Source organism: Oncorhynchus tshawytscha, linkage group LG25 (assembly GCF_018296145.1).
Source record: "Oncorhynchus tshawytscha isolate Ot180627B linkage group LG25, Otsh_v2.0, whole genome shotgun sequence".
NCBI classification, from domain to species: Eukaryota; Metazoa; Chordata; class Actinopteri; order Salmoniformes; family Salmonidae; genus Oncorhynchus; species Oncorhynchus tshawytscha.
Window position 1 is genome coordinate 39,696,301 of NC_056453.1, and position 13,937 is coordinate 39,710,237.

The 13,937-nt window shown below is 39.2% G+C and overlaps 1 protein-coding gene across 1 annotated transcript in view; it reads left to right on the forward strand.

Moving 5' to 3' along the window:
* Positions 1 to 13,937, forward strand: part of LOC112239349 (vinculin-like) — a 59,987-nt gene that overhangs the window by 25,971 nt on the left and 20,079 nt on the right. The window contains exons 3-6 of the mRNA XM_042305748.1: positions 8,012 to 8,162; positions 9,511 to 9,619; positions 10,275 to 10,397; positions 10,678 to 10,838. Of these exons, the coding sequence (XP_042161682.1) occupies positions 8,012 to 8,162; positions 9,511 to 9,619; positions 10,275 to 10,397; positions 10,678 to 10,838 (544 nt within the window). The remainder of the gene's footprint in view (positions 1 to 8,011; positions 8,163 to 9,510; positions 9,620 to 10,274; positions 10,398 to 10,677; positions 10,839 to 13,937) is intronic.

Here is a 13,937-nt window from a genome sequence, read left to right on the forward strand (position 1 = left end):
CAACAAGGTCATGGATGTAAAGCAATTGGCAGGCGTAGGTCTTAGAAGTCACGGAGGCGCCCTGAACGCATTTGGCGCCTTGAAGTCACGTTGTCTTCATCCATCAGATACACATGCTGGAATGTGTCGTCTTTAACTATATATAATTGTGTGTGTGCTTCACTATAATTAGCGCGCGCTTAGGTCCTGGACTGGTCCTGTAATATAACATGACTGTGTAGTCTGACTCCACGCTGCTGAAGGACACTGCTGGCTGCACTAACATGTATATAATGTTATACACAACATTATACACGCCATTATACATTATACACGCCAATATACATTATACACGACATTATACATTATACATTATACACAACATTATACATTATACACAACATTATACATTATACACAACATTATACATTATACACAACATTATACATTATACACAACATTATACATTATACATAACATTATACATTATACACAACATTATACATTATACACAACATTATACATTATACACAACATTATACATTATACACAACATTATACATTATACATTATACACATTATACACGACATTATACATTATACATTATACAACATTATACATTATATACATTATACATTATACATTATACATTATACATTATACATTATACATTATACACGACATTATACATTATACATTATACATTATACATTATATTATACATTATACATTATACATTTATACATTATACATTATACATTATACATTATACACAACATTATACATTATACATTATACACGACATTATACATTATACACGACATTATACATTATACAACATTATACATTATACATTATACGACGACATTATACATTATACACAACATTATACATTATACACATTATTATACATTATACATTATACACGACATTATACATTATACACGACATTATACATATATATACGACATTATATACATTATACGACATTATACATTATACACGACATTATACATTATACACATTATACATTATACATTATACACATTATACATTATACACAACATTATACATTATATACATTATACATTATACATTATACATTATACACAACATTATACATTATACATTATACATTATATACGACATTATACATTATACACGACATTATACATTATATACATATACATTATACATACATTATACATTATACATTATACACATTATACATTATATACGACATTATACACAACATTATACATTATACATTATACATTATATACGACATTATACATTATACATTATACATTATATACGACATTATACATTATACATTATACATTATACACGACATTATACATTATTATATACGACATTATACATTATACATTATATACATTATACATTATACATTATACATTATACATTATATACAACATTATACATTATACATTATACACGACATTATACATTATACATTATACATTATATACGACATTATACATTATATACGACATTATACATTATACATTACATTATACATTATACACATTATACATTATACATTATACAATACATTATACATTATACACAACATTATACATTATACACGACATTATACATTATACATTATACATTATATACGACATTATACATTATACACGACATTATACATTATACATTATACATTATATACGACATTATACATTATACATTATACACGACATTATACATTATACATTATACACGACATTATACATTATACACGACATTATACATTATACATTATACACAACATTATACATTATACACAACATTATACATTATACACGACATTATACATTATACACAGCATTATACATTATACACAACATTATACACAACATTATACATTATACATGACATTATACATTATACACGACATTATACATTATACACGACATTATACATTATATACGACATTATACATTATACATTATACACGACATTATACATTATACATTATACACGACATTATACATTATACACAACATTATACATTATACACGACATTATACATTATACATTATACATTATACACGACATTATACATTATACACGACATTATACATTATACATTATAAACATTATACATTATACATACATTATATACGACATTATACATTATATACGACATTATACATTATACATTATACATTATTATACATTATACATTATACACGACATTATACATTATACACGACATTATACATTATACACGACATTATACATTATACACGACATTATACATTATACACAGCATTATACATTATACACAACATTATACACGACATTATACATTATACACGACATTATACATTATATACGACATTATACACGACATTATACATTATATACGACATTATACATTATACATTATACATTATATACGACATTATACATTATACATTATACATTATACGACATTATACATTATACATTATACACGACATTATACATTATACATTATACATTATACATTATACACAGCATTATACATTATACACAGCATTATACATTATACACGACATTATACATTATACACGACATTATACATTATACACGACATTATACATTATACATTATACATTATACACGACATTATACATTATATACGACATTATACATTATACACGACATTATACATTATACATTATACATTATACACGACATTATACATTATACACGACATTATACATTATATACGACATTATACATTATACACGACATTATACATTATACATTATACATTATACACGACATTATACATTATATACGACATTATACATTATACATTATACACGACATTATACATTATACATGACATTATACATTATACACGACATTATACATTATAAACATTATACATTATACATTATACATTATACATTATACACAACATTATACATTATACACGACATTATACATTATACATTATACATTATACACGACATTATACATTATACACGACATTATACATTATACATTATAAACATTATACATTATACATACATTATATACGACATTATACATTATATACGACATTATACATTATACATGACATTATACATTATACACATTATACATTATACATTATACACAACATTATACATTATACACAACATTATACATTATACACGACATTATACATTATACATTATACATTATACACGACATTATACATTATACACGACATTATACATTATACATTATACAACATTATACATTACATTATACATTATACACAACATTATACATTATACACGACATTATACATTATACACGACATTATACATTATACACAACATTATACATTATACACAACATTATACATTATACACAACATTATACATTATACATTATACACGACATTATACATTATACACAACATTATACATTATACACAACATTATACATTATACATTATACACAACATTATACATTATACACGACATTATACATTATACATTATACATTATACATTATATACGACATTATACATTATACACGACATTATACATTATACATTATATACGACATTATACATTATACACGACATTATACATTATACATTATACGACATTATACATTATACATTATACATGACATTATACATTATACACGACATTATACATTATAAACATTATACATTATACATTGTAAACATTATACATTATACACAACATTATACATTTTACACAACATTATACACGACATTATACATTATACACGACATTATACATTATACACGACATTATACATTATACATTATAAACATTATACATTATACATTGTAAACATTATACATTATACACAACATTATACATTATACACAACATTATACACGACATTATACATTATACAATACATTATACACGACATTATACATTATACACAACATTATACATTATACACAACATTATACATTATACACGACATTATACATTATACATTATACACAACATTATACATTATACATTATACATTATACACGACATTATACATTATACACAACATTATACATTATACATTTATACATTATACACGACATTATACATTATACACGACATTATGCGCAACATTATACATTATACACGACATTATACATTATACACTACATTATACACGACATTATACATTATACACGACATTGTACACGACATTCAGCAGATCCTTTTATCCAAAGTGACTTACAGTTGAATACATATATTAATATGTGACCCCGGTGGGAATGTAACACACGACCCTGACGTTGCTAACAGCACTACAAACCTGTTTTAATATGCACATACATTACCAGAGGCTTGAAGAGACCAGCGACCGTTCTGCCTTCGCCGTGGTGGAAAGTCAAACTGAGCTTGTCTGGCCCTGCCTGAAACACCCAGTGCCTTGTCTTCCAGCACCGTGGACAAACACTGATACTACCAGTTCCCTCTTAAACAGAGAAGAAGAGTGTTTGTCCCGCAGGCTTTAGCAGGAAGTCAGGATTCTGTGGGAACGTGTGTCTTATCTTTGGCTTGTTGCCTGTTTCTGTGAGGTTTGATACATACATACACATTAGAGGTTGACCGATTGATCGGAATGGCTGATTAATTAGGGCCGTTTTGAAGTTTTCATAACGATCATAAATCTGATTTTTTTTTTTGACGATTTTCAAAAATAAATAATAATTTTAAAAAAAATACCTATTTTATTTTATTTATTTATTTGTTTGTTGAATTTTACTATCTTGTCTCATCGCCACAACTCCCGTACGGGCTCGGGAGAGACTAAGGTCGAAAGTCATGCGTCCTCCGAAACACAACCCAACCAAGCCAAGCCACACTGCTTCTTAGCACAGCGCGCATCTAACCCGGAAGCCAGCCGCACCAATGTGTCGGAGGAAGCACCGTGCACCTGGCGACCTTAGTTAGTGTTCACTGCGCCCGGCCCGCCACAGGAGTTACTGGTGCGCGATTAGTCAAGGATATCCCTACCGGCCAAACCCTACCTAACCCGGACGACGCTATGCCGATTGTGCGTCGTCCCACGGACCTCCCGGTCACGCCCGAGCCTGGGCACGAACCCAGAGTCTCTGGTGGCACAGCTAGCGCTGCAGTGCAGTGCCCTAGACTACTGCGCCCCCGGGAGGCCCCACAACACATTCTTATTTTCAATGACTGCATAGGAACAGTGGGTTAACTGCCTTGTTCAGGGGCAGAATGACAGATTTTTACCTTGTCAGCTCAGGGATTCGTTTTTGCAACCTTCCGGTTACTAGTTCATCGCTTTAACCACCTGCCTTACATTGCGCTCCACGAGGAGCCTGCGTGGCAGGCTGGCTACCTGTTACACAAGGGCAGCAAGAAGCCAAGGAAAGTTGCTAGCTAGCATTAAACTTATAAAAAACAATCAATCTTCACAATCACTAGTTAACTACACATGGTTGATATTACTAGTATATCTAGCGTGTCCTGCCTGTTAATTTCTCATCGAATCACAGGCCTACTTCGCCAAACGGGTGATGATTTAGCACTGTCGTTGCACTTAACCTAACCATAAACATCAATGCCTTTCTTTAAAATCAATACACAGGTATATTTGATAGAGCAGTCTGACTGAGCGATGGTAGGCACCAGCAGGCTCGTAAGTGTTCATTCAAACAGCACTTTCATGCGTTTGTCAGCAGCTCTTCGCTGTGCTTCAAGCATTGAGCTGTTTATGACTTCAAGCCTATCAACTCCCGATATAGTTAGTTAGGGGTGCGCGCTAACAGCATTTCAAATGTCACTCGCTCTGAGACTTGGAGTAGTTGTTCCCCTTGCTCTGCAAGGGCCGCAGCTTTTGTGGAGCGATGGGTAACGATGCTTCGAGGGTGGCTGTTGTCGATGTGTTCCTGGTTCGTGCCAAGGTAGGGGCGAGGAGAGGGACGGAAGCTATACTGTTACACTGGCAATACTAAAGTGCCTATAAGAACATCCAATAGTCAAAAGTATATGAAATACAAATGGTATAGAGAGAAATAGTCCTAAAATAACTACAACTTAACTTCTTACCTGGGAATATTGAAGACTCATGTTAAAAGGAACCACCAGCTTTCATATGTTCTTATGTTCTGAGCAAGGAACTTAAACGTTAGCTATTTTACATGGCACATATTGCACTTTTACTTTCTTCTCCAACTCTTTTTTTTTTTTTGCATTATTTAAACCAAATTGAAGATGTTTCATTTTTTTTTAGGCTAAATTGATTTTGATGTATTATATTAAGTTAAAATAACTGTTCATTCAGTATTGTTGTAATTGTCATTATTATAAATAACAAAAAAAATGGCTGATTTAATCGATATCGGCATTTTTTTGGTCCTCCAATCTGTATCGGCGTTGAAAAATCATCATCGGTCGACCTCTAATACACATGTACTGCACACATGCACACATGCCTTACACGCCCTACATGCACACAACCCTACATGCGCACAGCCCTACATGCGCACACGCCCTACATGCGCACACGCCCTACATGCACACAACCCTACATGCACACAACCCTACATGCACACAACCCTACATGCACACAACCCTACATGCACACGCCCTACATGCACACAACCCTACATGCACACAACCCTACATGCACACACGCCCTACATGCGCACACCCTACATGCGCACAACCCACACGCACAACCCTACATGCGCACGCCCTACATGCGCACACCCTACATGCGCACAACCCTACATGCGCAACCCACACGCACAACCCTACATGCGCACACGCCCTACATGCGCACACGCCCTACATGCGCACAACCCTACATGCGCACACGCCCTACATGCGCACAACCCTACATGCGCACACGCCCTACATGCGCACAACCCTACATGCGCACAACCCTACATGCGCCCTACATGCGCACAACCCTACATGCGCACACGCCCTACATGCGCACACGCCCTACATGCGCACAGCCCACACACGCCCTACATGCGCACACGCCCTACATGCGCGCACGCCCTACATGCGCACACGCCCTACATGCGCGCACGCCCTACATGCGCACACAGCACCATGCGCGCACAGCACACATGCGCACATGCACAGCACACATGCGCACATGCACAGCACACATGCGCACACAGCACGTATGAGATTGAACTATGATATCGAGCTTGGCCTGTCTTTCGCTGACTAGTAGGTTTCTTAAATTCACTATCTTCAGGTTTCTTATCTTCTCTTCAGTAGAAGTACACCACTGAGGCCATGTTCATCAAACCTGCTCAGAGATGTTATATTATAGTTATAGTGAGAGATGATCAGATATCTTGTAGATATAGTGAGAGATGATCAGATATCTTGTAGATATAGTGAGAGATGATCAGATATCTTGTAGATATAGTGAGAGATGATCAGATATCTTGTAGATATAGTGAGAGATGATCAGATATCTTGTAGATATAGTGAGAGATGATCAGATATCTTGTAGATATAGTGAGAAATGATCAGAAATCTTGTAGATATAGTGAGAAATGATCAGTGATGTTATATTATTGATATAGTGAGAGATGATCAGGGATATTTATATTATAGATATAGTGAGAGATGATCAGGGATGTTGTTATATTATAGATATAGTGAGAGATGATCAGGGATGTTGTTATATTATAGATGTAGTGAGAGATGATCAGGGATGTTGTTATATTATAGATGTAGTGAGAGATGATCAGGGATGTTGTATTGTAGATATAGTGAGAGATGATCAGACACTTATATCCATGATCACGTTCAACAACTGCAAATGGGCTGAAACCAGGCATGATTTTATTTAACGAGGCAAGTCAGTTAAGAACAAATTGTTATTTACAATGATGGCCTAGGAACAGTGGGTTAACTCCGGACACTGGGCCAATTGTGCGCTGCCCTATGGGAACTCCCAATCACTGCCGGTTGTAATACAGACTTAATGAGCTATGTAACGGTATTGTTTTCCATTGTTCCTCTTTCCCCCTCTCAGGGTGGAGACCGCGTGCACCAAGCTGGTGCAGGCGGCGTCCATGTTGAAAGCAGACCCTTACTCCGTCCCTGCTCGAGATTACCTCATCGACGGCTCCCGTGGAATACTCTCTGGCACCTCTGACCTGCTGCTCACCTTCGACGAGGCTGAGGTACCGTGGAGTGGTAGAGTGGAGTACTGGAGAGTACCGTACAGTAGAGTGGAGTACTGGAGAGTACCGTAGAGTGCAGTAAAGTGGGGTACCGGAGAGTAGCGTGGAGAGTAGAGTGGAGTACTGGAGAGTAGTGTGGAGAGTACAGTAGAGTGGAGTACTGGAGAGTACTGTACAGTAGCGTGGAGAGGACAGTAGAGTGGAGTACCGTACAGTAGCGTGGAGAGGACAGTAGTGTGGAGTACCGGAGAGTACCGTACAGTAGTGTGGAGAGTACAGTAGCGTGGAGTACCGGAGAGTACCGTACAGTAGTGTGGAGAGTACAGTAGCGTGGAGTACCGTACAGTAGCGTGGAGAGTACAGTAGCGTGGAGAGTACAGTAGCGTGGAGAGTACAGTAGAGCACAGCACCATAGGTTATGAAAGGAGTTTCATCTCACCCTCAACTGAGCGTCTTGTAAACGACATTAATTACACATAGGCATAACCCTCCTCCCTCAAAACAAATGTGTGTTACAACACAGCACATCTCAGCAGGCTAGAGGTAGTTCCTTAAACCAGGCAGCCGTACCATCACCCTGGGCTCGGGGACAGTAAAACAGTGCACGGTTTAGAGACAGGCGGCCGGGCTCAGGGACAGTAAAACAGTACACAGTGCACGGCCAGGGACTTCGTCCCAAATGGGGACTTTTTCTCTGAGTGCACTGTATAGGGAATAGGGTGTCAATCGGGATACAACCAGGGAAATTGTTTATGCGGCAGCACTGGGATTGGGAGAGGAGCACAGTAACAACACACACACGCACACACACACACACACACACACACACACACACACATACACACGCAGCTGGTCAGGAGCTGACAGAGCAGGAATGTCAGTGGCACAGCGTTATTATCAGGCCTCATTAACTAGCATTCTGTACCAATGGCGGGGGTTTATTCTACCTTTTTATTGATCTCCTCCAGTTGACCTCCGATGACCTCTTTTTACAAGGGAAGACTTGTTATTTCCTTATGGTGTTTATGTAGTAATACATTAGCATAATCACTCCAAAATAATCCCTCTCAGCGGTAATTCAGACAGCAAACGGAAAGTGTTTTTAGACTGAACAACACATGTAACATGGATCAGGGGATAATGAATTTATTTCAACTGACTGATTCCTTTTATATGAACTGTAACTCTGTATCATTGAAATGCGTGTCACATTTTAATATTTTTGTTCGGTATAGATCGAGGCAAAAGGTATCGCACAAAACCGCTAAAACATACAGATATCACTAAGAAGCTAGAGCAATATAGATTATTGATCCTGTTTCGTTGCCTTTTTTTTAATCAATTGCAGGTTCGTAAAATCATCCGTGTGTGTAAAGGTATCCTGGAGTACCTGACCGTGGCAGAGGTGGTGGAATCCATGGAGGATCTGATCACGTACACCAAGAACCTGGGACCTGGTCAGACCCTTTCAACTTCATTTAACACCGTAGTCATTTAGCAGACGCTCTTATCTAGAGCCACTTTTGTTTAGTGCTTTCATCATAAGGTAGACCGGGTGAGACGACCACGTATCAGTCATAACCACGTAGTTACCTTGGCTACTGAGAAGGACTTGAATAATGCAATGCATATAAACTGTGTAGTTCCAGCCCTGAATGCTGATTGGCTGACAGCTGTGGTATATCAGACCGTATACCGCGGGTATGACAAAACATTTTGTATTAATTAACTAATTACGTTGGTAACCAGATTATAATAAGGCACCTATGGGGTTTATGATGTAAGGCCAATATACCACAGCTAAGGGCTGTATCCAGGTTGCGTCATGCGTAAGAACAGCCCTTAGCCGTGGTCTATACTACACCCCCTCATGCCTTTTATTGCTTAAATAACCAATAATATTTTACATTTACCTGACACTTTATCCGAAGCGATTTACAATGAATGCATAAATGTTTCTATTGGTAGCCCCAGTGTGAAATGCTGTGTTGACGTCATGATTTGATGAAATATTTAATGCTCTCTTCATGGATGGCCTGATGTCAGGAAGTGGAAATGACTTGTGAGAAACATCTTGTGTAACTGGTCCTTCGTGTGGTTGTTCCTGTCCAGGGATGACGAAGATGGCCAAGATGATTGACGAGAGACAGCAGGAGCTGACCCATCAGGAACATCGCGTGATGCTGGTCAAGTCTATGAACACTGTCAAGGAGTTGCTCCCTGTCCTCATCTCAGGTGACGACTTCCTTCTCCTCTTCTGTTCCCTTCTCTCTAAAGATCATTCATATTTCTATTATTTATGACTGTAGAGGGGTAGATGGACCGGGAAGGTTGAGATGGGGCTAGAACCCCTGTTGTCAGAACTCCGTTACCACTAGTCAGATTCTGACACGGACCGTTTCTCTAACAGAATAATACTGGATCTTCACAGTTATCTAGACATCTAACAAGTCTGTAAGAAAAAAAATCCCTTTTTTTAAAACTGGTGATCACTTTTGTTGTGTTCTTACTACAGGTATCAAGATCTTTGTGACGACCAAGACGTCCGGCAGCCAGGGAGTAGAGGAGTCTCTGAAGAACAGGAACTTCACCTTCGAGAAGATGAGCGCTGAGATCAACGAGATCATCAGAGTGCTGCAGCTCACTTCCTGGGATGAAGACGCCTGGGCCAATAAGGTATGGAGCTAGCTAGAACCACACACCCTCAGGGTTGTCTTTGGCCGATGTAGGGAGAGGTTTCCCCTAGATGCTGATCTTGGGTCAGTTTTGCAACATTAGCGGTTAATGTTAGGATTGGGGGGGGAGATGCTGATCTTGGATCTGTACCCGGGGCAGCTCGTCTTTGCACCTCTCTCCCACTCACACACTTCGACCCTCGGGAGCTGCTCGTCTCAGACAAGGAGGAGGGTAAATGGTTTGACCAATCACTGCTCATTAGACCTCTACAGCTTCTACTTCTACAGGATCTGTATTGCGAGTCTGCTGAACCACGTGGGCTCACATGCGCTGTATACCGTTCCTCACATACACATAAACACTCCCAGAATGCTGCGGGAGAAGAGCGCACAACAGCCTGTCACCCCACTCTCCTCTGTCCCCCCACTCTCCCTCACCCATCACCCCACTCTCCCCTCACTGTCCCCCTCCCTCCCCCGTCACTCTCCTCTGTGTCCCCCTGTCACCCCACTCTCCTCTCTGTCCCCGTCACCCCACTCTCCTCTGTCCCCCGTCACCCCACTCTCCTCTGTCTGTCCCCCGTCACCCCACTCTCCTCTGTCCCCCGTCACCCCACTCACCCCACTCTCCTCTGTCCCCCCACTCCCACTCTCCTCTGTCCCCTCTGTCCCCGTCCCCCTGTCACCCCACTCTCCTCTGTCCCCGTCACCCCTCTGTCCCCCGTCACCCCACTCTCCTCTGTCCCCCGTCACCCCACTCTCCTCTCACCCCACTGTCACCCCACTCTCCTCTGTCCCCCGTCACCCCACCCCACTCTCCTCTGTCCCCCGTCACCCCACTCTCCTCTGTCACCCCACTGTCACCCCACTCCCTCTGTCACCCCACTCTCCTCTGTCACCCCACTGTCTCTCCTCTGTCCCCCGTCACCCCACTCTCCTCTGTCCCCCGTCACCCCACTGTCACCCCACTCTCCTCTGTCCCCCGTCACCCCACTGTCACCCCACTCTCCTCTGTCCCCCTGTCCCCGTCACCCCCCCACTCTCCTCTGTCCCCCGTCACTCTCCTCTGTCCCCACTCTCCTCTGTCCCCCGTCACCCCACTGTCACCCCACTCTCCTCTCTGATGTACTTCTTCTTTACTAGGCTTCTTACTATTTTTCCGTTGGTTTGTCTGGTTAAACATTTCTATATGTTTTGTTCTTCCTTTCTTTGACCATCCCCCTGTAGAAGGTAAGCCCACATCGACCCCTATCGACCTTGTTGTGTGGTTGTGCATTCAGCAGCAGCATGTCTGGTAGCTCTCGCTGTCTGTGTTGTTGATGATGATGATGATGATGATGATGATGATGATGACAGTCTTGTTCCGTGTGTCTTTGTGTAGTAGATCACTGCTGCAGTGTCTCTATGAATGTTACTATATTAGATGCACTAGCTATGTGAGTGATGGTAATATAATGGAATTACACATTTGGGGAAAATGTGCAGTAAGTTCTGAAAATGTATTTGTTTTACTTTAACAATAAATGTTTTTCTTTAATATTTAGTTCTTTCAAGTTTGACATAACATACCATAAACAGCTGCTCTGAGTGGTGTTCTCCTGTACTATAGATGTTGATAATAGGATGTTCTCCTGTACTATAGATGTTGGTAATAGGATGTTCTCCTGTACTATAGATGTTGGTAATAGGATGTTCTCCTGTACTATAGATGTTGGTAATAGGATGTTCTCCTGTACTATAGATGTTGATAATAGGCTGGTCTTCTCCTGTAATATAGATGTTGGTAATAGGATGTTCTCCTGTACTATAGATGTTGGTAATAGGATGTTCTCCTGTACTATAGATGTTGGTAATGGGATGTTGGTAATAGGCTGGTCTTCTCCTGTAATATAGATGTTGGTAATAGGATGTTCTCCTGTACTATAGATGTTGGTAATGGGATGTTGGTAATAGGATGGTCTTCTCCTGTAATATAGATGTTGGTGATAGGATGGTCTTCTCCTGTAATATAGATGTTGGTGATAGGATGGTCTTCTCCTGTAATATAGATGTTGGTGATAGGATGGTCTTCTCCTGTAATATAGATGTTGCTGATAGGATGGTCTTCTCCTGGACTATAGATGTTGCTGATAGGATGGTCTTCTCCTGGACTATAGATGTTGCTGATAGGATGGTCTTCTCCTGGACTATAGATTTTGTTGATAGGATGTTCTTTAGGTGTTCTATTGATCCAGAGTACTGCTGAGTCATGTGCTATTGATTTGTCTCTCCTCTCTGTCATATTGCTTTCCAGTAAGATCAGGTGGCCAGTTTCCAGAATACAGGTTAAGCCTATTCCTGTATTTAAAAGTACTTTCAAAGGATATTCTCTATTGAGCATGCTTCTTAGTCCAGGCTTATTCTGGGCTTATCCAGTGTCTGGGAAACTGGTCCCAGGGGCAATGGGAATGAATCATGATCTCTACAGTAGTAGTGTATATATTTCACAATAGATTTTTACCCACAGGACAAAGGCACTCAAATTGTCAAGTGGTCAAAGTAATTGACTGATTCTAGTACTGAGATATTGTCAGTGTGTAAAAACAGTGGTTGTTTGCTCGCAGATTTAACTAGGTGCCATATATACACTCTGACGTCGTCTCACCTTACGTGATCCTCAAACCTAATAATCCTCATCGCAAAAGCTGGATAGATGGAGTTTTCTGTTAGTGTGTCTGTCTTCTCGTGTTTTGAAAAGCATTGGGTACTCTTTTCTGTCCCATCTCTCAAACCACCTGCCCAATTCTCAGCCTGGCTTCATCACTTGATAAAGTAAACATTGAATGTGTCCCAAATGGCACCCTATTTCCTGTGCAGTGCACTACTTCTGACTGGGTCCTGGTTGAAAGTAGTGCACTATATAGGGTGACAGGGTTACATTTGGGACTTCACTTCACGCTGCTGTTCACTTCCAGGCTGATGGCAGCAACACACAGTAATTTCCTAAGTTCGACTTTGCTCAATCTTCTGTTTCAATACTATGGTAAATCCCACCAATAGGCTGGTTATCATTGTCATCGTTTTCTTTGACTAAAACACTTTAGAGAGGAGGAATTATCTT